The sequence below is a fragment of the Monodelphis domestica genome, chromosome 2 (assembly GCF_027887165.1).
Source record: "Monodelphis domestica isolate mMonDom1 chromosome 2, mMonDom1.pri, whole genome shotgun sequence".
Lineage (NCBI taxonomy): Eukaryota > Metazoa > Chordata > Mammalia > Didelphimorphia > Didelphidae > Monodelphis > Monodelphis domestica.
Window position 1 is genome coordinate 7,206,409 of NC_077228.1, and position 27,828 is coordinate 7,234,236.

The window sequence follows — 27,828 nt, forward strand, 5'->3', positions numbered from 1 at the left end:
AGAGACTTTCAATGGCCTTTTCTTCAGTTCATTTTGTTCTCTTTTGTATTCGCCCTGGGAAAGAGCTGAGATTCATGGGAGTGGAGACAGCCCCCACGGATCCCAGATTTCAACCATTCAGTGATTTATTGCGTAGGTACGTCAGGGTTAAGGGGCAGTGCCTAAGGATGCACAGGTACCATCTCTAAGGGGAAGGGGTGCTGGTCCTGGATCTTCCTGCCTCCGGTCTAGTATGGCAGCCATCCACGCTCCAGCAGCCCCCCTCCCAAGCCCTGCGACTTCTGCATCTTCAGCCTCTGTGTCGAAGTCCTCACATATGTGGGTGGAAATCATCCCCTGGATTTAAAAAAAGTAACTTTGCTGACTTCTCCTTGACATCATCTGCGCAGCCTCCTCCCCCGCCAGCCCTCATTCCTGGTCACCACGTTGGGGCGGGTTGCGGAAGGCCATCTCTATTTCTTATTGACCTCCATCATCCATTGCTAAGACGTGCTGCTCAAAGGTGGATTTCAATCTGGAGACCTGCTTTTTGCTGACCCACAATTTGAAATGACTCATTATGTAGCATCCCCTCTGGGCTCACTCTCGCCAACTCCCACTCACACTGGCAGCTTGGGTTTCCAGAGGGCTGCTGACAACATTTCTCCCGAGGATGCTAGGAGTGACCTGGAGGCTTCTGGGATTTCTCGTCCTGTCTGCTGGAGGACCCCTCCACCCCCATGGCAGACCCTGCTGTCAACCACTGCTGCTCCCAAGCACAGCTGCTGATCTCAACGGGGAATCTAAGTATCCCTGCACTTCCCCAATTCCCAACATTGTCCTACCTTGGTGACACCTGTGGGCGTCCTCCCAATCTCCCGCCCCCAGAGCAATGGCTTCAACCACGGCCACTGGACTGGCTCATTGCTCGTCTCTTGCCAGGGGCTCCAAGATTTTTGAACTGACTGATTATGCTATACCGAGGCTCAGAGGTGGAGCAGATTCTTTCAGGCAAGCCGTTACATTTCCTTTTGGGCTTCATCTGATTTTATCTGTCATCAAAGTGCTTTATTCCTCCCTATTTCAATAAGGAGTTGATACCGGATTTATCGTTTTGATGGATCTGATGGAAAAGAGATGTCTAGAGCTTCTCTGATTGCATTAGTTTGGGTAGGGAGAACCCCGAGAAGGGCTTGTCACAAGCTAATCATTCCGATAACTTGAATTCATTCATGCCTACACTCTTTCATATAACTACAACATATGACAACGGAGAAGAGCTTTAATTTCGTCAAGATGGAGAATTGTCAGTGAAGATGGGGCATGGATTGGGGGGAAGTTCTGGGGGAGGCTAGAGGTGCATGGAAGGTACTAGAGACTCGCCTGGGATCATAGCTGGTGTCAGACCCAGAACTTGCACCCAGGTCCAAGCCCAACGCTAACTCGTAGGCCATGCATATGCCACTCTCTGTCTGTCTGTCTGTCTGTCTGTCTGTCTCTCTCTCTCTCTCTACACACACACACATACAATAAGTAAAAATGTACATATACACACATACATATACAGCTATTTTTATGGCTCCATCTCCACCTGTGATATCATTGACATAGAGGCCTTCCCATGAACAGAGTTCTCCCTTCTAAAGCTGAAGAGCAATGCTCTGCAATTTGACAGTTTGGCAGAGCTGTCTGGGACACCGAGAAGTTAAGGAATAATGATGATAACTAGCATTCACATGGTACTTGACATCTGCAAAGTGCTTTGCATGTTTCCTCATTTAACCCTCATGAGAGCCATCTAAAGTAGATATTATTATTATCAATCCCATTTTACCAAGGACGAAATTGAGGCTCGGAATGATTTCATAAGATCCAGGGTCACACAGCTAGTAAGTGTTTGGTCCAGGATTTGAACTCAGTTCTTCTTGACTCCAAGTCCATGGCCCCATCTGGCAACCTCTTGCTTAGTCACACAGCCAGTTTGAGTTAGGAATGGAACTTGAACCCAGGTCTCAAGGACACGGTGGCCAGTTCTCTATCCATGGCACACAATACTTTAAAAAGTCAATCAATGAACATCTATTAAGCACTGGTTGTGTGCCAGGCCCTATGTTAAATACAGGCAATATATAACCCCCCCAAACAAATAGTCTCTGCCCTCAAAGAGCTTACAGCCTAATTGTGGAGACAATGTGTCAATAGTTCGGTACATGTAAGCTATTGACAGGATAACATAAATGTGTCAAGCCACCCAATTGGTTTTAGACAATGATTTGATGCTGATACTTCCTAATGGTGCTCTTGAACTGTTGAAGGATGTAGCCAAACTCATCATTAGAATTTTTTAACTTAATAAATGTTTATTTCCACTAATGAGCAATGCTATTTAATTTATGATCTTATGTGATAACCACTCATGATCTTTTTGGATGTCTTCCTTTTATATGTAATATTATTTTGTGTCCTTTTCTGAAATGTTTGCTTTTTTTCTATTATGGAATTTGAACTTATTACTATGTAACGTTTCCTTTTTTTAAATTTAAAATTGTTTGTTTGTTACATTAAAATACCCAGTTAATTCCTTACCTCCTTCCCCTCTTCCCATCACGGAAGGCATCAAAGGCATCACTTGACAAAAATATACGTATAATTGTATATATATGTAAAGCTCTATTTTACTATTTATCAGTTCTTCCTTTGGAGGTGGATGTACATAAGTCATTCCTCAAACAATATTTCTGCTGCTGTATAGAATGTTCTCTGGGTTCTGCTCATTTCCCTCTTTATAATTTCAGGTAGGTCTTTTCGTGTTTTTCCAAAAATTAACCTTTTCGTTTCTTACAGGGCAGTAGTATTCCATCACCATCAAATGCCCAAATTGTCTAGCCATTCCCCAATTGATGGGGGATTCTCCATACACAAATTATACATAGACAGGCACAAAGAAGGGTTTGTTGCTTCATTTGTGTCTGACTCTTCATGACTCCATTTGGGGTTACATTAAGAAAGATATTAGAAACTATTAACAAGCACATGAAGAAGTGTTCTACATCCCTTATAATCAGAGAGATGCAAATCAAAACAACTCTGAGGTATCACCTCACACCTAGCAGATTGGCTAACATGACAGCTATGGAAAATAATGAATGCTGGAGGGGATGTGGCAAAGTGGGGACACTAATTCATTGCTGGTGGAGCTGTGAACTGATCCAACCATTCTGGAGGGCAATTTGGAACTATGCCCAAAGGGTGCTAAAAGAATGTCTGCCCTTTGATCCAGCCACAGCACTGCTGGGTTTGTACCCCAAAGAGATAATGGACACAAAGACTTGTACAAAAATATCCATAGCTGCGCTCTTTGTGGTGGCCCAAAACTGGAAAACGAGGGGATGCCCATCAATTGGGGAATGGCTGAACAAATTGTGGTATATGTTGGTGATGGAATACTATTGTGCTAAAAGGAATAATAAAGTGGAGAAGTTCCATGGAGACTGGAACAACCTCCAGGAAGTGATGCAGAGCGAGAGGAGCAGAACCAGGAGAACATTGTACACAGAGACTAATACACTGTGGTATAATCGAACGTAATGGACTTCTCCATTAGGGGCGGTGTAATGTCCCTGAACAACTTGCAGGGATCCAGGAGAAAAAAAACTCCATTCATAAGCAAAGGATAAACTATGGGAGTGGAAACACCGAGAAAAAGCAACTGCCTGAATACAGAGGTTGAGGGGACATGACAGAGGATAGACTCTAAATGAACACTCTAATGCAAATACTATCAACAAAGCAATGGGTTCAAATCAAGAAAACATCTAATGCCCAGTGGACTTACGCGTCGGCTATGGGGGTTGGGGGGGAGGAAAAGAAAATGATCTATGTCTTTAACGAATAATGCTTGGAAATGATCAAATAAAATATATTAAAAAAATAAAAAAAAAGAAAGAAAGATATTAGAGTGGCTTACCACTTTCTTCTTCAGATCCTTTTATATGTGGGGAAACTGAGGCAAGCTGGGTCAAGGGACTTTCCCAGGGTCACACAGCTAGGAAGTGTCTGAGGCTAGATTTGAAGTCAGGAAGGTAAGTCTAAACATTGTACCACCTGACATTCTACTGTTCTACTCAAACTCTTTCAGGATCATTGGGGTAATCCTGTCAAGGCCAAGCAAACTTTTGCCACCCTCTACTCTAAGATTTAAGTTAATATCCAATAATTCCAAGTGTTATGTTTTATAAGATTTATTAATAATTACACACTGCTCTTGCCCCCTACATCCAATTCATTTTTGATTCATCCCCAACGTAAAGGATATTTCTACAACCACCCACTTGGATAAATGCCACAACATGACTCCAATATACCACTTATCAGACAAAAAGAGAAGAAAGAATAACCACAGATGTTAATGGGGCACAGCATAAAGCACCCAGTACCTTGGATCACAGGGGCCCACATTTACAGCAAGCGAGGTAAAATGTCCGAGAGAAAAGTCAGCATGAAAAGAATGCCGGACTGCACACTCTAAGCCCAGATTTTATGAAGAATGCAGAATGGAGTATTTGAAGGAGAGAAGAATTCAGAAAACTGCAATTCCTGCTAAGAACAGGCTACAGAAACTTCCTACAAGTACTTAGCAAAACAGTTCATTAGGATGGTTTTCACCCTAATTCTAGTAGCAAGAAGTCAGTATCGTTGGTTTGCTCTTTAATATCATGGAAGCATCTATTTCTGCTGGTTGAAATAAATATATATATATATTTTTTAAAAGGGGGGGTAAATCTGGGCTTGAGGCGGTGATGATCTGGGTGCAGGAGGGAATGTAGACACACAGCAGGAAACTGAGCCTCTGTTTGCTCTCTGATCTCCATGTTCTTCAACTGGGGAAATCCTCTTCTCTAATTAGAACACGGCACCGGCAAGCTTTTTCTATTGTTACTTATCCCTAAAGAGGCATTTATAGAGTTCTTTTTTGGAGAGAGCTTCAAAGGGCATCAAACTGATGCTATCTGGGGTATCCATACCATATCAGCAGGTTCTTTGTTCACCTGGATGCTTTATTGTCCAATCAGAAAGGAGTGTAGAGCAAAACTCAGGTCAACTGGAAGCCAGCTCACCTGGACACCAAAGCGCCCCTAAAGAAAGCCCTTTCTGCTTTCCCCTATCGTGCCAGAGGTGGCAGCAGAGAGCAGCTGGTCCAGCACAGTTTGTGCCTTTTGATCACTGAGTCATTTTCTCTGCTTAACCAATCAGGAATCAGTTTGTGGAACTCTGTCATCAGTTGCTTCTGCCTGCCTCAGTTCCACCAGAGCAGCCTTTCAGGGTCTCCCCCTTAGCTTTCTATGTCCTTCACTGGCTTAAATGAGATCCCCGATGGAGGCATCCCTCTTTCACTTAAAAAATCAGAACTCTCCCAATTCCCCAATGAAACAGAATACTTTGAGGCTACGTTCAGTCTCCAATGATTGCGCGACATCATTGTTTTGAGTGCTTAACAGGTTTAGTGATCAAACAGGGATATGCAAAGGAGCCATTAGCCTAACTCTGGAGCGCCAAAGTCTCCAGGGTGGTCCAGGATCTCTCTGGCCGCTCGAAACTGTTCTTTTATACTCGTATTTCTCTGGTTCTAAAGAAATGAAATCTCTTTGCTTCTCTGTACTATCAAGCCACCAGCAGGTAGTACATGTGAGCATTACATCATCCTATTTTATTTGTGAGTCAATCTCTTTAATATTTATATTAAAATTCCTTTTCTGTGCCAAACTGTCGAAATTCATTCTGGAAGCTGCATTTCTTTAGTTTATATTAAAATTAAGTTGGGGGCAGCTGGGGGGCTCAGTGGATGGAGAGCCAGGCCTAGAGATGGGAGGTCCTGGGTTCAAATGTGACCTCAGACACTTCCTAGCTGTGTGACCCTGGGCAAGTCACTTGACCCCCATTGTCTACTCCTTACCACTCTTCTGCCTTGGAACCAGTACACAGTATTGAATCCAAGATGGAAAGTGAGGGGTTTTTTTTAATTAAGTTATTTTCCTGCTTCTTTTTGGTATTAAAATGTTAATTTATAACAATTGTAATATCTTTACTTTGACAGTTAACATGATTTTTATTTATGCAAAAATACCTTTTATGCCCTTTTCAAATTTCAACTTCTTCCTAGGAAAAAGGTCTTAAAGGGGTGCCAAATTTTATGCTAATAAAGGAGTCTATATTTGTTAAAATAAGGGTGGCACTTAGTATAGCACATTGTGCATATGGGCTATTAATAAAGATTATTTGAACTGTTGAATACAATAGTGAATTTGAAAGCTTCGGACCTGGATTTGCAATGTCATTGACACATTGGCACATAATGGAATTCTAGCGTGGAAGCTTCCTCCACCAAACAGAGATAGGCAACTAACACCTGAAGCACTGAGTGGATGTGATGTATCTGGGGTTACAGTTGAGCTCAGTGTGTGTATCAGGGGCAGGACTTGAATCTAGTTCTTCCTAATTCCAAAGCCTGCCATCCCTTCATTCTTCCATATTGCCCATCTCTACCACAGTTATGTGCAAAATCCTGCTTTTCCCAAACTGCATTTCTCCTATGATTTCCTTGGAAAAAAAATAGAACACAAAAGGAGAAAAAGGTTGCTAGAAAATACAGCTAAGGCTGTGATACTTTGAGAGGTGATTAAGAAGCTAATGTAATCCATCACGCATTTATTTATTAAGTGTCTATGATGTAAAAACCAGTGTTCCAGGGCACAGGGATCCAAAGTAATGACGTCGAATGAAATAAGCTCATGAACATACTCCAGAGTTAGTCAAAACCAAGGCTCTTTGACAGTTCTCCATCTCTAGGCACCAAAAGGGAGGTAAGGATATTACTTTCTACACTTAACTTCCCTCTTATTTCTTTAGTGCTTTAACTCTCACTTACATAAAACCACCCATCAGCCAAGCAGAACCCATTTACTTTGAAAACCTGCCTTACAAGTATAAACTATGGCAAGGAGGGAAGATACCAGGTTATACTTCCAACAAGTGCTTATATAAGAAGACTGATTCCTCTATGGAGATTCTTCCAAATTCAAAATCCCAACCATGGCTTTACCTAGAGCATTTAAAGAGGGTACATTTACTATGGAACCATTTTACAGAAAACAGTAGAAATGGCATTGTGTCAATCATCTTATGGTATAAACAGAAATAACTGCACAGGAAGACGAGCCAAGATTCACAACCATGTGATATACTCAGCATCCATCTTATCCTCCACACTAGAGTACACATTAATGGAAAATCAAGGACAGGGGGCTCTTTACCATTTGCTTTACATTCTTCATGTCCTCATCTTCCAGACTAGGTCAAGGAGAGAAGTGTTTTCCCCTTGCCAACATCATTCCCCTGACATTCTCTCCTTTTTTGGGAAAAAGTCACAGAAAAGAGTGGGAGATGGAAACACTGGGGAGCTACATTCACAAGAGGCTGATGGTTGAGGGTGGCATGGATCTCCTCCTGTCTATGTCCTTAACCGCTGCATACAGCCCTTGTTCTTATATTTACAGATCCAAGTTATTGACAGAAAATCACTCGGTCAACATGTATGAAAATATCTTCTTGTCCCATGGGAGAGAAAACATTCAATTTCTTTCTAGTTGTTTTTAGGAAGCAGAATGACCACCCCATTGAGGTATGTAGAGGAAAGACCTCAAGACCCAACCCTTAACTGTAACAGGATCCTGCTACATTGGTTCTGGATTGTCTTGTAATATCTATCAAACACTTTGAATCACAATGAATCAAACTCATAAAATGCACATTTTCCACCTAATTCTGAGAAAGAAACCCTTCCCCATTACAAACTCTTTTCAAACTTCAGAAATCAGTGAATTACTTTTGCTCTTCTTGCTGAGAATATTCTCCTTTCTTATGACTGTGGAAAATGAGTGCACCTTCCTTATCTCAACCAACAACAAGGTCTACCCAACAAGCAGATAGGCTTAGGCACCCCAAGAGTGCAAATCCTGTTCATCAGAGGTCAACCATCCCTATCAACTGCCAAGCAAGTGCCGCCCACAGAGCAGACAAATCGGCCTCGCTGCCCTGAGGGAGACACAGGGAGCATTGTGGCCCATTCCACCAGCACCCTCTAGACCACGCTGATCCCAGTGAAGGCAGCTTAGAATTCTGACCCCCAAAGCCTTGGAAATATAGCCCAGCTTCTATCCCATTGTCCACAGCCATCACTCTGGGAATCAGCCCCTATGGAGATGGAAATTTCTCCTGCCAGTGATGTAACTGTAGCTGTTGAAGCCCCAGAAAGAAAAGGTTCTTGCTTCCAAAGTTCTTGGATCCAACCAATGGTTCCATGTCAAAAAATGGCATGATTTTCGAAGTGGAATGACACCAAAGGCTTTTGTACCTAAGGACCTTGGTACCTTTCGGAGTGACTTGTATCTAAAACCTTCCCTTTGCCTTGGATGTTTTTCCCATCAAAATGGGAACTCCTTGAAAGCAGAGACTGCCTTACTTTTCTGTTTGTATCTCCAGTGCCCATAGCAGGAGCTTATTAAATGCTTTACCCTTATTCATTACAGACCACTCTAGAAGATTCTCCTTTTACATGTGCAGAAGTTAAGTTTTAGCATAAATTTCAGGTTTTAATAAAGGGCAAGTTAACTATAATTCCAACAAGTTCATTTTTTAAACAAAACAAAACAAACCCCACTGTTTTGGTTCCATTACATAAGTAATATGTAATGGGACATTTTAAAAATGTCTGCCAATACAAGATTATGCTAAATGTTTTGAGGATCCAATTTGAACATGGTCTTAAATGGTGATAGATAAGGATACATTAACAGAAAAGTGATAATTTTATTTATTTTTTAAATTCAGGCATATCATAATCCAAGGATTATATACGGTATCATGATGGCCGATGGCTGTACAAAGACCCTAAAATTGACCCATCTACTTCCCCTTCTCCTGGCTGGAAAGGCAAAGTAAATTCTTCAGTTTCATTCATTCCCTCTGAAATTCCCCCTGAATTTCATCAGTGACTCGGTAACCAACTTTTAGGAAAACAAATCCAGTCCTTCCTTCAGAAGCACATATTGAAAAGATACAGAGAAAATAAATCCCACGACCTCCAGCATACAGAGATGGCCCCTTCTCCCACCAGCCGAAAATGAAAATGCGAAAATTGCACCAATCTTGTGCCCACTTACTTTGGTAGAGTTTTCAAGTGATTTTCTCTTAATTCCAAGATCCGCAATTTGACGAGTCTATAAAAAGAGACCCAAAGTTGTTTCTTAATATAATCATACAGCCAAATGGGTCAGAAGCCAACATCAATGACTTCTATCCCCTTATTGCCTAGAAAGCAAGAAATGTCAAAGAAAATGGGTACATTATAAAAAGGAGTTTTGGAGAATCAACATAGTCCATTAGCCCAGTCTTGGCAGATTTAGGATCCAGAGTAATATTAATTTCATTTATAAAGGACTATGAGACCTGAAACATTTGATGACTTGTCAAGCACATATAGGTAGTCATTTGCAAAGTGGGAAATCAAAATTGAGTTTTCTGGTTATTGCTATTATTCAGGGTTTTTTTTTCCAGTCATGTCTGGCTCTTGATGGCCCCATTTGGGGTTTTCCTGGCAGATATACTGAAGTGGTCTACTATTTCCATTTCCATCTCATTTTACAGATGAGGAAACTGAGGCAAATGGGGTTCAGTGACTTTCCCAGGGTCACACAGCTACTACATGTCTAAAGCCAGATTTGAACTCAGGAAGATGAGTCTTCTTGATTCTTGACTTGGCACTCTATCCACTGCACCACCTAGCTGGACATAGCTTCTTCTTATACTCATCTATATTTGGGACCAGAGGACTTAGGTTTAGATCCCACTCTGATACTGTGTGCCTTGGCTCTCCAATCCTCAGTTTCTTCAACTGTAGAATGAATGGGCTGAACTAGGGACCTTTAAGCTTCCATCAATCACTTCGTCTATAAACCCAAGAAATTCCTTTTAGCAGCCATATTTTCTCTCACTTTCATTTCTAGAGATGAATATTGCTCTGTGAGGAGAGACATCTCAAGATCATTTAAAATGGCTAAGCTTTATTTCAAATACCCAAATGAAACTTCACATTTTTTATTAAATATGCTCCGATATCAGATACATTATGAGAAAAGGGCCCCAGTGCATAGAGAGCTGATCTCAGATTCAAGAATAGAAGGCTTCAAGTCATACCTCTGACACCTCACTTAGATTTCACCGTGCTCTGGGCAGCTCTCTAAGATTCTAAGTCAATGGCACAGGGAGTTTCTTAATTGGGAGATTCTTGAACTCAGGAAATCTCGCATCTTTCTCTTTTCTCCCTACAAACTATTAGAAAGCAGAATCCCTGATTTCCTTGTCTGGGACACTAATTCTATTCACTTATCCAATAACTTAAGCATTGATGGACCTACATGCTGTGGGGAGATAAAGAAGAACGAGGCAGCAATTGCCCTAATGTAGCTGACCATTTAGGAGGGAAACAAACAGAGGTTTAGACAAACAGCTATCAAATATGGCAGACTTTGAGATCTCAGTGAAAGAGATCTAAAGAAGTAAAAAATGGCCAAATTCATTCCAGACACTTGCTAACCCCTAGGAGGAGGTACTGTGATTATTTCCATTTTACAGGTGAGAAAACTGAGACAGAGCGAGGTGAAATGACGAGAGTCAGATAGCTAAGAAGTGTCTGAGGGCAGATTTGAAGTCAGGTCTTCCTGACTCCAGGTGTAGAGAGCAGGCACTATTTTCTTCTTTTTCTTTTTTATCTTCCCAAGTTTAGCCCAATGCTTTGAGCACTGAATTTATGCCTTTTGAAGGATCATTATTGGAAAGGGAAAAATACAAATAAGTATCAGTTTTGTCTATATAGCACCAAATAACGAGTTCAGCTTATTCTTTATATGAATGAAAAGATGTCCATTAAGGGATAGTTAGTGGATTGAGAGCCACTGGAGGTCCTGGGTTCAAATGTAGCCTCAGACTTCCTGGCTGTGTGACCCTGGGCAAGTCACTTAATTCCCATTGCCTGGCCCTCATGGCTCTTCTGCCTTGGAGCCAATACACAGTATTGATTCTAAGATGAAAGGTAAAAGTTAAACAATAATCATTTAATCAAGCTGCCACAGCCAAGCGGAGAGCCCTAACCCTCTGGCAATTTTAAACAAGCAGAGGCCAGATTGGGGTAGGGGGGAATTCCTGGCTACTTCTCTTTCTTTGAGAAATCTCATGAAAAATTCCTTCCATGACTGGTACTTAGGATTCAAGAGGGCTTCAGCCTCTGTATTCAGATGACACATGTGGGCTTCACGTTGGTGTCCAGCCCTGATTAGTCTCTCTCTTAATGACTTCATAGTTGGGGCCACCAACCATGTGCTTGGTGCAGCGGCTGAGCCCAGTCTCCCAACTCTTCTTAACCAGACAATATCTTGGTCTCTGCGCGCTTTCATCTGTGTCCCTTTGTATTTTGGTCCCTTTATAATCAGCCTCTCTGCCCTAGTTGCTTTCCTTTCTGGGCCCCGAGTCCTTTCTTCCTCACATCCTCTTTCACTTTTGATGATAGTTTCTGGAATTCTATATTCAGTAAAATCTTTTTATACCATGTTGATTTGGACACCCTACTAGGAAGAGACATTCCCTAAGCATTTATGTAACCTCGTATCCTTTCCCCATTTGGAGGATATTCAATAGAAAGGAGACTCTTTGTCACTTTGAGGGTCTATTCCTTTTGTTGGTGCTGGGACGTGGTGACTCTCCTGATTTAGCAGATGGTCTTTGAGAGTCGCCTGGTTGAGTCTCCTGGGATGGACGCCCTGAATTGATGTAGGCTGGTCACTGGGAAGAAGCCTTTGAGCCAGTGTCCAAAGCCTTTCCCTCTTGGTAGGGTCTGTGATCCTCTAGCACAAATGCCAAGGACCAAGAGTCCCTTCCCCAAGACAATGGCGCCTTGGAGGAGAATGTCATTGGAGACGTATGACCATATTTCAGAAATTCTTTTGGCTCAATGGAAAATCTCTTTTCAGATAATAACTTTGGATCTAAATGTCTTCCAGTTTATCCTAAATTCCAGGTTACTGATTTAAAAAAAAGGAAGACATTTGGTCGGATGTGACAGGTAAGGAGAAACCTCCCAGCTTTAAAATGAGTTGAGATCACACTAGATTGGTGTCAGAAGACCTAGAGTTAGTACTGGCTGTACTGTTTAATACCTGCATGAGCTTGGACTTGGAAAATATGAGATGGAACCAGGAAAGTCTAAGTTCAAATATTGCCCCAGCTACATAGTTTTTCTGGGTCCTAATCTCCAAAAGACATGATGGCCTCCAGGGTCCCAATCTAACCTTAAATGTAGGATCCTTTGGTCCTTTTAGTGGGAGGACACTGGGCTATGGTTTCCTTGAGTTAGAATGAGCATAAAATTGGTATCACCAACTTCCTGATGTGGTGAAAAAGTGATGCATAAACATTAATATTCTACCAAAGTGATCGTTGTTCTCATGCCCATCAAAGGAGTTCAGTGCGTGTGAAAGTGCTTGGTAACAGTAAAGCATTCGGTTTAGCATTCAGGGGCAGCTACATAGCTTGGTAGTATGGAGAGCCAGACCTGGAGATGGGAGATCCTGGGTTCAAATCTGACCTCAGATACTTCCTAGCTGTGTGACCCTTGACAAGTCACCTTACTCCAATCACCTAGCCCTCACTGCTCTTCTCTCTTGGAACTGATACTTAGTATTGATTCTAAGATGGAAGGAAAGAGCATCCTAAAAACATATAGTTCTCATTGATTAGTTTTTGTTGGGCAGCAAGATAGCTCAATGGATAGATGCTGGACTTGGATTCAGAAAGATATGAGTTCAAATTTAAGCTCAGATACTATCTCTGTGATGCCGGGCAAGTTATTTAACCTGTCTGCCTTGGTTTTCTCACCTATAAAATGGAGATCATAATAGCAGCTCTTTTTCAGACTAGTTGTAGAGATCAAATGAGACAATGCTTATAAATGACTTATATTCTTTTATTCCCTCCCCTTCTCCCCTTTCACTTGTTCCTCACACTCAGAGGAGATCCTTCATTCTTGTTTTACAAGTTAGGAAACTGAGGTGCGATGACTAGAAGCACCTTCTGTATGGACATACAATAAGGAGCAAAGTCAAGATTCTAGGTCCCCCTGGGGACCTCCTAACATCCAGTCTTCTGACATTCTGCTTGCGTGCACTGAGAACATGCGTGAAGGCTGGTCTTTATGGGATGAGCTTGCGTTCCTCTAAAATTCCATCTAAAAGTCCTAGCTTCCCTCCATGGCCACATGGGCATCAGGGTACTCCAGTCCTGTAACTTAATATAATGGACCAATTAGATTCTTCCTCTCTGCCAGGCACGATGCTAAGCTCTGAGGGCACCAAGAAGGGGTCCCTGTCCTTTGGGAGCTCCCATTCTAATGGAAGCGGCAACAATTGGTCAACCTTGTACATACATGGAAAGGGAGGGAAAGAGCATTGATGACGTGCCCCCTGCGTGCCAGGCGCTGTGCTAGGAGCTTTACAAATATCTCCTTTAATCTACACATCACCTTGGAGACACACCTACAAGATGTAGTCAATGTAGATGGAAGGTGGACTCCAGGGGAAACTCTAGCAGGGTGGGGGAAGGATTGAGAGAGACTCCTATGGAAGATTGGATTCCAATTGAGTCCTGAAGGAAGCCAGGAGGCACAGCTAAGGAGCAGAGGGGGCATCTGGATCACAGATTAGGGGTAAAGGAGTAGGAGGTAAGAAGCCTGGAAAGGTGTGAGGCATCCAGCTTCTGTTGTCCAACTGAAAACTTTCTGTTTGCTCCTAGAGGTCTTTGGGAGATACAGAATTCTATGGAACAGTTGGATGACACACTCAGACTCCAACTTTGGCATCTGAGCAAAGGATGGGTGGTGGGAGAGCTCTGGACCTCACAAATCCTACCTTCTCAGGTTGCTAGTGCAATGGGCAGAGCACCGGAGTGAAATCAGATCTGAGTTTAAATCTAATCAGACACTTGCTGATTGTATGATCTTCAGCCAGTGCTATAAGCTTTGGATCCCTCAGTTTCCCTATTTTTTATAGCACCTTCCTCCCAGGGTTGTTCTGAGGTTCAAATGAGATCTTTGTGAGGCATTTTTCAAACATGAAAGCAATATGTAAATTATTACACAATAGAATATCATTAATCGTAGGGAAGATGTACAAAAGATCATGGGGGACAGGAAAGGTTTCATCAAAAAAAGGTGGCCTTTGAGCTAAGTCCTGGTGAAAGAAGGAATCATTTAGGAAATAAAGGTGATGCTGTTCCAGGGAAGACAGAATAGGAACACCCTCCCTCTCCTGGAATGGGCTTTTCATCTTTTATCCTGACTCACCTTCCAAGAGGGACAGGCTCCTAAAGTGAAGGACTTGTCCAAGGTGAAGTAAATTAAATCTGTTCAAGGAATTTGTTCTTACCTTCCGAAGTTGGCTGGAAGAAACTCCAGAAAGGCATCATTCAGGTACAGCTGGGTCAGGTTGATGAGCTGTGTGAAGCCATCAGGGAGCCTACAAAGGAGTGAAAGATTTGGTCATTTCATCAACATCGCCGTAGAAACAGGACCAACATGGACATCTCTGAGGAGAATGAATGAGAAAGAAATGTGATGAATTTCCCAACTCTCCTTTGGCTACACTGAGATGGCAGGATTTATTGGGCATCTTGTTATAGCCTACAATTTTTGTCTGTTATTAAAACAAATGACAAGCCTCCTGTCCATACTGCTATCACAGGGTGAGATTTATATGCCTGCCAAATGAAGGCTGCATTCTCCCTTTCTTGTGGCCTACTTTGGGAACCTTGGCTGAGGGACTGTTCATGAAAATGATGAGTCTTTGCCACTTCCACTGACTTTGAAACTGGTATTTCTCTTTCAGTTTAGTTCAATTCCTTTTCGTTGAGCTGAGTTCCATTTGATTCATATTTATAAAAAAACCTCCATGGTGTACTGGGTGCTAAGTCAAATATAAAACTATTCTTGTTTTCCAGGCTCTTAAAGTTCACTGGGCAAAGGGGCAGGAGAACGCACACATTTTCTGGAAAGCCTCTAATTAAAACCTAAAATTGTCAGTAAAGTTGTCAACCCTGGAAATGACATAAATGATCGATATCTCCCATTCCTTCAAGTTTCTGATATTTCAAAGGATCTTCTACTCAAAAGTTAGCAGTAGAATCCTCTTTGATCTGATTTTAAAAAATAAGCGGGAAATGGTTACTGTCCCACTGAATGGACAACATTAAAGATACCAAATATACATTTCTTTATTTAAAAAAAAGTTAGAAAAAATGCTCTGGAGAAACCAATGAATTGTCAAGGTGGATGACTGGGGGCTTTTTAAAAATGGATTGTTATCCATTAGCAATGGTATCCTCTACATTCAAATTCTATAAATCCTGCTGACTTTTTTGAGCCAAAGTTGCTCAAATTGGGAGGCAAACAAAATATGACTGGCAAACAGAGATATTAAATGACCTGTTCAAGTATCATTGAGTAAGCCTTAATGATTAGGGGGGATTTATGCAAGATATTACAAAGAACTCTTGAGATGGTGTAGTGGAGAGAGTAATAGAGAATTCCAGCTAAACTGGAATCAAGGAGATCTGATTTCAAATTCCTGCCATTGTCACTTGCCACTTGGTCATTTATGCCACCACTTCTCCAAAGTTCGGTTTTCTTCTCAATAAAAAAGGGCTGATAATATCTGTGGCATCTACTGGGCAGGATTTTTGTCAAAGTCACAGGCAATTACTAAGAGGTTCAAAAGCTCAAAAACCCTATATGGATGTTATTCTAAATTTAAGAATTTGTCTTTGCCAATAAAAGGATAAAGTTCATTTTAGTTTTTGCCAACAGGCTCCTTCATTTATCTTTTTCTGAGAGGCTTTTGGCTCACACACTCACATATATAACATTAAAAAATACATTTAAATATTTCACATAAAGATCTTCCTTCTCGTCCTCTTACTACTTTCCAATTTTCATTAAGAAAACAAGAAAATCAAAATCCCCTGTTTTAAACATGTACAGCTAAATGAAATAAATTCCTGCACTGACTATGTCCAAAACTATGTCTCCATTTGTATTCTGAGGTCCATTGCCTCTCTATCAGGAACAGATTTCTTCATGAGACCTCTGGAATTATTTAGAATACTTTCCCCTCTTTTTTTAAAAAAAGCTGATATGATAATATAATTGATTGTTTTTTAAAGGTGTTAGAATTGACTGATAAGTCCTTCCGGTCATGAGGACTTCCCCACCCTCCCCACATTTGATAGTTCATTTATAACTTGTTCAATTTTTTTGAAAAGTATTATTTTAATCCTCTAATTTTAGTTCTATTAATTTTGGTATTTTATATTTTTATAAATATTCATCCACTTTTTTAGATTATACAAGATTGTTGTAAATCATTTATTTCTCTTTTGCTGATTGTAAATTCATCTTTTAATTTTTGATACTGGTAATTTGGTTTTTGTCTTTTTTAAAGCTAAAGTAGGTAGTGGTTCACATACAAATTTTTTTCCCTTAAAAAGAAGCTGCTACTCATTTTATTATTATTATTTATCAATTCATTTTTTGCTGATTTTCAGTATTGATTTTGATGTTTAATTGGTGGTTTTCAATTTATTTATTTTTACTTGATTTAGTTATATTGATTTTTTGCTCTATACTTTCTCTTTTACTGATCAAAGTGTTTAGAGATATACAATATCCCCTAAGTGATGCTTAAGTTGCATTCCCAATTTTTCACTATGTCATTTAATTCTCACTATATTTAATACAATGATTGCTTCTGTACTTTATCCTTTGGTCCACCTATTTTTTTGCCATTGTTGTTAAGCCAGTCATGTCTGATTCTTCATTATCTCATGGTCCATAACACACCAATCCCTTTCCACTATCTCCTAATTCTTTCCAAAATTCTTCCTGTCCAAATTCATCTTCATTGTCTTCATGATTCTATCAACCACTATCCTAACCCATTCTTTCTATCCCCTTTTCCTTTTGCCTTCATTTTTCCCCAAGATTGGGCCTTTTCTGATGAGTCCTGTGTTCTCATTATAGAGCAAAAGTATTTAAGCTTTAGCTTTAGTATTTGACCTCCTAGTGATTAGACAGAATTAATTTCTGCCAGTGTTGATTGATTTTGTCTTCTCTCTATCAAAGGTACTCTCAAAAATTGTCTCCAGCGCCACAGTGTGAAAGCATCAATTCTGCAGAGCTCAGATTTCATTATAATTGAGCTCTTATAGCTATTGCTCCTGGGGAAAAAAAAAGCAAACTCCTAGTTCTGACTATACAGTTCTTTGTTGGCAAGGTGATTTTTCTGCTCCAAGGAGCAATCTATTCTTAAGGAATAGGTTATAGTCTCCAATAATTTTTTTAATCATTCTTCAGTGATCTTTTTATAAATATGATTTTTATTGCATTGTGGACTGTAAAAGATATGTTTATTATTTTGCTTTTTTGCATTTACTTGTGAGATTTTTTATGCCTCAATACTTTGTCAATTTATGTGAAAGTATTATGAATAGCTGAGATATAACTATATTCTTTTCCTTTCCCATTTAATTTTCTTATTTGATAATCTCCAGAAGTCTATTATATCTAACTTTCATAAAATCCAGTTTCTTTGCTTTTTTGTTAATTTGGGGGCTTTAGATTTATCAAGATCTTACACCTAAGAGGGACAAGTTAAGGCTATCCATAATGTTTTTACTGTAAATCTCTCCCCATTTAATTTGTCCCATAAATATTTAGATACTATGACATTTGGGGTATTTTAAAAATGTATTGTATATGGTATTATTTAGCAAAAGGTAGTTTCTGTGTTTATTTCTTTTAATAAAGTCTATTTTTACTTCTTTTCCCCTCTAAGGTCATGATGAAAATTCTACTTTCCCACCTTCATCTGTGGCTTAATAGACTTTGTTCCAGTCCCTTATTTTAAATGTATACAACTTTCTCTTTCAGATGTGTTTCCTTTAAACAATCTATTATTGGATCCAATATCTAAGCTAGTTTTCTATCTTCCATTTTATGAGTGAGTTCATGGCATTTATATTTAAAGCTATGATCATTAATTATTTCCCCTTTTCTTTAGTCTTTTCTAAGATTCCCTTTATCCTATTATTATTACTTTTGCTTCTCTTTGCTCATTTTTTCCTCTTTAATTTTATTCTTTATACTTTAAATAGCATATATTTTATTTCTTGATATTACCAATATTATAGATCCATGTCTTACTGATAGAAGGTTTCTTTTATTGTTAAATCAATATCTAAAATTCTAACATTTGACATTGTGAACAAAACTATACATATTTTTAAAACTGTAGATTGAATAAAGATACCTAGACAGCAAAAACAAGTTAAATTTTTCCCCCTTCTGTTAGAGGTGGACACTGAAGTGGAATTAGATTTAAAAAAATACTCTCATATCCAAAATTGCTTAAAACTTATTTAATATATAGTATTTCTTTTTTTTTTTCCCACATGCAGTTCCTAGTCTCCAACTCCATATCCTCTTTTCAATTGTTTTGGTTCCGTTTCTTTCTTTTTCCCCCCTGATTCTTCTTGTGCCCATTAAGGATCCTCCAGCACCTATGGTGTGTTTGGGAGGGACTAGCTTTTCTGGTCTGAGCGCTTTCTTAGGTCTTCTCATGATTGCCTTCTTTTTCTGGTGTCTACCTTGTATTCACCTCACATCTGTGGTTCCAAGAAACTGTAGCATGTGCAGTAGTCACCTTTTGGTAGAGATAGGCTAAACCATGTTGAGGGTAACCAACAGGTCTCAAACCCAATGGTCAGTTAGAGGGATGTCTACACAAGTTATGTGAAGATACCCCCTAATGGAATAGACAGATGAAAACAATTTATTTCAAGAGCCATGAAGGCAGTAGAAGCAGCTCTTAGAGCTTGGTTAGACATTGAAGATGATATAGTCATCTACTGCATCCCATGCCATCACCAATCACTCAGAATTTTGTCTTGCCAATGGACTTGGATGACTGGAAGAGAGAATGAGACTGGCAACTCAATGCAACTCTGCCTTGCTTCAATCCAATTCATGCACAAGTTAAGACACAATGTCTTCAGTTCTCTTTGAAAATAAATGACTAATAACAACAAAAAGGCTCCTTCAGGGGCACACTTTTTCTGTTTAAGCATCACTATCCAGTTTTAATTTATTGCCTTGGAATTATATTTTTCCTTCAATAAGTAGGCCCAGGTAGAATTTTTCACCTCTTCTTTTCCCTATAAGCTTATTACCTTTTGATTCCAACTTAGCTAGGGGTTCCTATTGATTCTCAATGATTTTTTTTTCAGTTTTCTTTACAGTCTTTCCCCCTAATACTCTTCATGTTACATTGCTCTTTCTTAATTTTTAAGTTTCCATTACTTTTCTTAGCCTAATCCAGCCCTTCTTTTGGCTTTTCTAGGAATAGGATCATTCCCTATTTTACTCCTCTGATGAAGTCTATCCATTTTATTTCTTCACGGTAAAAGAAAATTGTGTGAAGATCTTATTTACAGGTTTGATCATCTAACTCACTTGCAATTTCAGCAAACATCAAATCTTTTCCTCTTGAGATTCACATTTAACATGCTCTGTTTGCTTCTGTTTTTCTCCTTGATTGCACTTAGTTCTTGTTTTAGCTTCTTCTTTATTTGCTTCCTTTTATCATTTTTTTTTCTGTGAGGTAATCTTCCTTTTGGGTATTAGCAGCTCTCTGTCTTTGTATATTTATCCAGGGCTTTCTGGAAACTTCTTGGCAGATTCAACACTCTCAAACACTGAGCAAATATTGATCCCTTAAATGCTTTATGTACCTAAGATATTTTCTTCTTGACCTTCTTATATGTATAAATAGTTTGATTTGATCTTTACCTTCTAAATGCTCTTTTATGTCTGAATAGTTGAATCTATTGGAAAACCTTTACCATAGATAGATCTGTTTTTTAATTCATTTTTCTACTCATCTGTTACTTCAAGGTCCCTCCCCAACTTTATAAAGGAGAAGATGGAAGAAGAGGAGTGAGCTCAGCATCACTATTATGTTTGGTATAATCTTTTTTTGTTCTTTCCTTCATACAGAGAAAAATAAAAGGTTGTTATCATTTCTTTCCTCTTAAACCATTTTTAAAAACCACATTCTCCTTAACATTTGTTTTAAGACTTTTCTCAATCTACCCTCTGTTGTATTCTCCCTTTTCCTCTAGTTTTTCTCTTGAGTGAAATACATTTCTGTACTTGTGTCTAGGTTCTTTCCTCATGAGATCAGTTTAAATGAAAGTGAGGTTCAAGGACTCTCAACTCTCCATTCCCCCTTTATCCTTGTTTATAGAGACTTCTACTTGCACACCACAATTATGTGATATAATTTCCCCATAATTCCTCTTCCCCTACCTACCCCTAGAGTATGCCTCTTCTTCTCCCTCTCCATTCTTCTTTTAAGATACTCAAAATATAACACAACAGCTCATAGGTTTCTAATTAATTAGACTTCTTCAATGACCCTTCATGAAAATATAGATGATGCATATAGCATTTCTCCATAATAGAATGTAAGTAATTTATCCTTATTCAGTCCCTTATGATTGCTCTCTCATGTTTATCTTTTTATATTTCTCTTGATTCCTGTATTGGCACTTTATAGTTTCTATGAAGCTTTGGTCTTTTCATCAAGAATGCTTAGAAATCCTCTATTTCATCAAAGATCTCTTTCTTCCTCTTTTTCCTTTTACTCTGTTTTTCTAGGTAAATTATTCTTGGTTGTAAGCCTAGATTTTTTTTGTCCTTTGGAATTACTATAATCCAAGTCATCTGTTCCTTTATACTGATGGTGGTTAATTAGAGTATCATACTATCTATAAATCTTTGGTACTTGAATTCTTTTTTTTTTTTTCATAGTGTGATCATTGTCAGACTCTATCTCTGGTATTCAAAGACCTCTCTCTTTGTCTCCCTGTGTTGATCTGGGATTAAAATTTGACTGACATTGATTTTTTTCCATTGGATTTCATTCCCAGGATTTGGTCTGATTCTTTTCTAGATTTTGTAGTGGAGCTGTATTGGGGGAGCCTTGGCCTTCTTTTTGCTGCTCAACTATAATCTCTCTCCCCTTCCTTCCTCTCTCTCTCTCTCTCTCTCTCTCTCTCTCTCTCTCTCTCTCTCTCTCTCTCTCTCTCTCTCTCTCTCTCTCTCTCTCTCTCTCTCTCTCTCTCTGTCTCTATCTCTCTGTCTCTGTCTCTTTCTCTCTGTCTCTCTGTCTCTGTCTCTTTCTCTCTGTCTCTCTCTCTGTCTCTGTCTCTTTCCCTCCCTGTCTCTCTCTCTCTCTCTCTCTCTCTCTCTTCTCTCTCTCTCTCTCTCTCTCTCTCTCTCTCTCTCTCTCTCTCTCTCTCTCTCTCTCTCTCTCTCTCTCTCTCTCTGTTTCTCTCTCTCCCTCTCTCTCTCTCTCTCTCTCTCTGTTTCTCTCTCTCTCTCTGTCTCTCTCTCTGTCTCTGTCTCTGTCTCTCCCTCTCCCCTCCTTTCTCTATCTATACATACACATATGTAACATATTCACTAATTCAACAAACGTATTAAATTTCTAGTATGTGCTAGGCACTGAGTAGACAAAGACAAAAAATAAAACAACTCCTGACTTTTAAAGCATTCTGTTGGATGAAAACTGAATGTGTACAGAAATAGATTTTGAGAATGCATTATATCAATTCTATAGAAGTATAATTCTAACACTGCATTGCTCTATTATAAAGGGTACCCAAAGCCCATTTGTTGCCTATATGAATAAAAACTAAATTAATAAAATTTGCCAATAGAACTTGTATCTCTGTGCAACACAATGTTGGGTTTTTTTTTACTTTTAAATTGCAAAGTAGACTAAATTGGGACTGTTACATAGAGGAATCTGGAGCACAGGGGTGTAAAGACAGTTGCCCACAAAATGTCAATGAGAAAGCCAATTATTTCTAGGGCAATTGAGATTTGCTCACATTGCATCTATTTGAAACAGATGTCTTTCTTTTTGAATAAGAAAATCTAGGCAAAATTTGACTTTCAGTATGGGGATAATGCACTGGTTCTCAAACTTGTTGTTTTCAACTCTTCATTTGTTTGTTTTGTTTGTATGTTTAAAAGTTATTGGGTGCCCCCAAATTTTCTACATAGATCATTTTCTACCTACAATTTGTTGTTGTTCAGTCATTTCTACTCATGTCTGACTCTTTGTGACCCCCATATCAGAAATTTAAAAATGACAAAATTTAAAAATGCTTATTAAATTCATTAATGTAAGAACAATAAACTCATTATAGTTAATATAAATAACATATTTTTTCTACAAAATATCAAAAATTTTCAAAACAAAAAATTTACTAAGAAGAATGCTATTGTTTTACATATTTTTGCATCTTTTTTTGATGTCTTACTTAAAAGAAGACTTCTGGATTCTCATATCTATTTATGACCCAGATATCTTGAAATGTGTTGTTTTAGTTGAACTATATGAAGAAAATCTGGCTTTATTCAGATATGTTGTTCTAAAAAAGAGTGCTTTAATGGATGAATAGCATCTTAGTATTATTAATAATTATGACCTTGTAGACCCACTTGAAATAGTATCAGGAACACCTAGGGGTCTATGGAGCACCATTATAATTGAGATATTATGAATTTAATTATAATAATTCTTTAAAGCTAATACTTTTACTAGTTCCCAACTAATATGATTGAATTTCTCCTTGTAATTAATTTTCATTTTCTTATAAACATTTATAAGTTATGTTATTTGGTGCACATATATGTTAAGAATTGAAATGAATTTATTTTGTTAGTGTTACCTTCCAGCAAAATGTGACTTTGCTTTCTTTCCTTAAAGTAAGTCTACTTTTGCTATTGCCTTGTCTGAAGTCACAACTGCTAACACTCCCTTTTTTGTTGGTTGTACAGTTAAGACATTCTTTATGTTTCAAATCTGTTTTGTGTAAACAACATATTGTTACAGTTTGTTTTCTAATTCTAATTTAATTTTGACTTCTCACTTATGTTTTATGGATGAATTAATTTAGTTATTACTCATATAGGCAACAAATGGGCTATTTAATTGAACTTATTTCTACACCAAATTCTGTGTGTGTGTGTGCTAATGTGTATGTATGTGAGTGCAAGCTTGCATTTGTATGCATTCTGTCCTTTTTTGACTAATTTTGATGAAAGGGAAGTTCAGTATTTCCTTTCCCTCCTTCTGTGTTTGCATACAGTTCTAAAACCCAATTAGGTGTCTTAACAAGTTTCTTCATATTTCCTCTCATTTGCCCTTAATGTATTAATCTACTTCTTTTCTTTTTCTTATATTCAAAATATAACAAAACTCTTTATAAGTCTTCTGTTTCAGTCAGCTACCTCTGAGCCCCATTGTGGGATCAGAATTCTGTAAGAACCATTTTTAATATTCCTTCTTTCCATTAAAATGTGAACTACTTATCCTCTTAAAGTCCCTTATGATTGTCCATTGTCATTATCTTTATTTTTTTCTTCAATTATGTTTTTATATTTTAAAGTTACTTGTTAGTTCTTTTTTTCTTTTAGTCAGGGATATTTGAAAATTCTTTATTTCACTGAAAGACTTTTTTCCCTCTTGTAGCATATTGATATTGTTTTTGCTAGGTAAGTTATTCTATGTTGTAGACCTTTGTCTTTTTGCTTTTGCAATATTTCCTTCCTTATTCTCTGTTTCTTTATTGTGATTGTTGCTAAATCTTGTGTGATCCTGATGGTGCTTTCAGAATTTTTTTTCTTTTGTATAGCTGCTCTGGATATTGCCACTGACATTCTTCAGTGTTGTCATTTTGAGTTTCCTTTAGAAGTAATGGTAGATTTTTTTTCCATTTTCACATTCTTTCTTGTTCCAGTATGTTTAGGATATGTTATTTAAATATTTCTTGAAATATGATATCTATGACTTTTTTCTTTTTCTTTTTTGCTCATTAATTTCAGGTACTCATAGAATGAATTTCTCCTTGGTCTTTCTTACAGATGAGTTGTTTTCAATATGCAATTTATTATACTTTTCTTAATTCTAATTCTTTTGATGATCTTAATAATTCTTCTCTTCCACTAGGATCATTAATTCCTATTTGATTCATTTAAGTTTTAGGGAACTTATTACTACAGTAAGGTTTTGTATATCTTCTGTTAAACCATCAGTACTTTTTCCAGTTGTTTTTGTCCTTTGCTCTCATTTTTTCTATAGAATCTTTTATGACTCATGCATCATTTGTTCAAAAAATTATAATTATCTTTTTGAGCAATCTATTTTAGTTAAAGTTTTTGTTATAGATATTTACAAATTATTTATTTCTTGGTTACATTTAAATACTCAGTTAACTCTCATTAGAGAAGGCATCATTTGGCAAAAAGATACCATCCTCACACATACATATAACTTCATCGTACTTATTTTTATTTATCAGTTCTTTCTCTAAGGGTGGACATTTACAAGTCATTCTTCAAATAGTATTTCCATTGCTATATATACTATTGTTTTGCTTCTCACTTCACTCTTCATAATTTCTTGTAGGCCTTTCCATGTTTTTGGAAAATTAACCAGCTCATAATTTCTTATGGTATAGTAGTATTCCACCATAATAATATGGCACAACTTGTTTGGTCATTCCTCAATTAATGAGCATCCCTCAAATTTGCAGTTCCTTGTCTCCATAAAATATATACCATAATTATTTTAGAACATTTATTTTCTATTCCATTTTCTTTGATCACCTTAGGAAATAAACCCAATAATGGTATTGCTGGGACAAAAGGCACATACAGGAATAGGGACGCTATTATCTATCAGATTTATGACTAGGCAAAGAATTTATGAAAAAATAAGATATAGAAAACATGAGATATAAATGGATACTTTTGAATACTTTAAAGTGAAATTTTTTCATACAAATAAAACTAATTTAGCTAAGATTATATGGAAAGCAGTAATTTTTTTGGGGGAATTTATAGATAGTTTTTCTGATAGAGGTCTCATATCTAAAATATATAGAGAAATTTGTCAAATTTATAAGAATTTAAGACATTCCCCAATTAGTAAATGATCAAAAGATGTGAATAGAAAGTTTTTGGATGAATAAATCAAAATTATATGTAAATATAAGAAAAATGCACTAAATCATTATTGGTTAAAGTAATGAAAATCAAAACAACTCTGAGATATCATCTCATACCTATTGGATTGGCTAAAATCATAAAGGAGCAAAATGACAGATGGAGGAGATATGGAAAAATGATAACACTAATAAACTCTTGGTAGAACTGTGAACCGATCCAATCATTTGGGAGACAATCTGGAATTATGCTTAAAGAGTTGTCACTATTTGGAAAAAATTGTTGGAAGAACTGTAAACCAGTCTGACAGAAACGAGATATAGACCAATATCTTACATCATTTATCAAGATAAGATTATAAATATTTTTGAGTTATTCTCTTTTTCTGGGTTTGTGCCTTAGTTATCCCTGGCATCACAAATGCTCTCTATGTATCTATGTATCTGTCTGTCTGTCTGTCTATCTATCCATCTATCTGTCTATATCTATCCATCTCTCTATCTCTCTATCATCTATCTCTCCATCTCTCCCTCTCCCTCTCTCGCTCTCTCTGCATCCATCCATCCATCCATCTATCTATCTATCTATCTATCTATCTATCTATCTATCTATCTATCTATCTGTCTGTCTGTCTGTCTGTCTGTCTGTCTGTCTGTCTGTCTGTCTGTCTATCTATCTATCTATCTATCTATCTATCTATCTATCCACCTGTCTATATATTTATCTCTCCCTCTCTCTATCTATCCATCTGTCTGTCTGTCTATTTATCTATCTATCTATCTACTTTTTATTTATTCCCTTTTTGTTGTTGCTGAGTTGCCATTACCCATGTGGTCTTTATTAAGGACTTTTCCTTTACCAAGGACTCCAAAGTTCTCTATCACAATGAGCTTTATTTGAAGCCATTTCTTATGGAGGAGGAGAAAAATGATGAAGAGGACTTTTCTTTAATGCTCAGTGAAATCTGAGGATACCCTCCTCTCTTGGGAGAGAGTGAGCTGAGTCTTTTTCCTTGAGAGGAGGAGAGGTTAAAGTCCTTTTTTTCCCCACATTTCTTATTAAATCAGCTGTCAGCCTGAGAGAAAGCTTTTTCTTTTTCACTCTGAGATCTGTTTTTCCCCTTCGTATATGGGGTTTTTCCAAACTTGGCCTGAAGTCTATCAATTTCACTTTAGTCTTTCAGGGAGTTTCTTTCCTGCTGAAGCCGTTGGGTTCCCATCCACTAGATCCCAAGGCTTAAACATGCTGGAGGTGTGACTGTGGGGAAATTCCTTGACTTAAGCCAGTCTCGAGAATGTTTCGATTCAGACTGGCTGAAGAGCTGCATTGATGGAGGGGCCTGGCTTTCAGGGAGGTCCCCACCCAGATGAAATGCTCAGTCCACACCCGTCTCCCTACCTAATAAATAATCATCTGCAGATCTCTTAGTTTCTCTGTCATGAATGGTAAATAACTATCTTCAATGTCACCCATTAATTGCCAGCAATAAATAAGCCTTTCACAATGGATGGTACTCCATGGTTGCAGCCCCCCATTTATGGAGAGAGATTTCCTGGGTTCGATTCTCTCCCTCCACCAAAGTGGCTGCCTCTCCAGCCTCCCCCCCTCATTAGGGACCATTTCAGCAGGGCACTATTGGCCAAGTTGCAGCTTTATCCACCACCTCCCACAGATTCATGTAAGTGAGTCTTTCTAAAGAGCCACACTTCTACTCTGCTTTAATGTATAATTTTGAATTATAAAAGAGAAGTAACTTGCTTTAGAACACAAAGCTTTTCATTGCTCAGCTGTACTGGCACTCTTTGTGACCCCATTTGGGGTTTTCTTGCCTAGGATACTGCAATGATTTGCCATTTCCATCTTTGGCTTTTCGTATAGTGAGGAAACTGAGGCAAACAGAGTTAAGTCACTTGCCCAGGGTCATACAGCTAATATGTCATATTATGTCTGGGGCTAGATTTGAACTCACGAGGATGAGTCTTCCAGATTCCATGCCCTCGCTGCTCTAGGGGTACACAGTTAGCAAGAATCTAAGGTGGGAACAAAAGCCCAGCCTTCCTCATCCTATGCAGCGCTCCATCCATTGAGCCTTGCTCCCTCTCTATCAGCTGCTGAATATTTTAGCTAGGAAAACTCAGGAGATGAGCTCCTGAACACTTAAAGGAGTTGCCTTTTGGGGGATGCGGTCCCTTCCAAGTTTGCAAAATATTCTGTGAGGAAGGATCACCCCCATTTTACAGATGAAGCACTGGGGCCCACAGAGGTGAAATAACTTCCACAGGGTCACATAGCGAATAGGCACCAAAGAGGGGATGTGAGCGGGCCATCTTCCTGACTCCCAAGCAGCCTCGGTCCATGATCCCACGCCATCATGACTACTGCCTGTTTAATAACAAGGAACAAGGCTGGCTCCAATTGGGACCCTTCACTGCGGGGGTGCAGTAGCGGATGGGGAAGGCAGATCTCCCAGGATTATTCATTATTTTATTTTCTCTTTGAAAACCCTGAGCTGCCTCAGTCTCCCCTTTCCAGTGTCAAGATTTTCAGACTCCTGTTGGCTGAGAAGGGGCTGGGCGCTCTCCCGGATGCCAGGAGCATGGCGAACTCTTGGAGGC

The 27,828-nt window shown here is 38.5% G+C and overlaps 1 protein-coding gene across 3 annotated transcripts in view; it reads right to left on the minus strand.

Annotated features, from left to right (window-relative positions):
• LRRC7 (leucine rich repeat containing 7) overlaps positions 1-27,828 on the minus strand; it is a 572,907-nt gene that overhangs the window by 264,160 nt on the left and 280,919 nt on the right. For all 3 annotated transcript variants that reach the window (XM_056814946.1, XM_056814945.1, XM_056814947.1), the window contains exons 6-7: positions 14,508-14,597; positions 9,196-9,254 (exon numbers count right to left, since the gene is read on the minus strand). In XM_056814946.1, coding sequence (XP_056670924.1) covers positions 9,196-9,254; positions 14,508-14,597 — 149 coding nt within the window. The remainder of the gene's footprint in view (positions 1-9,195; positions 9,255-14,507; positions 14,598-27,828) is intronic.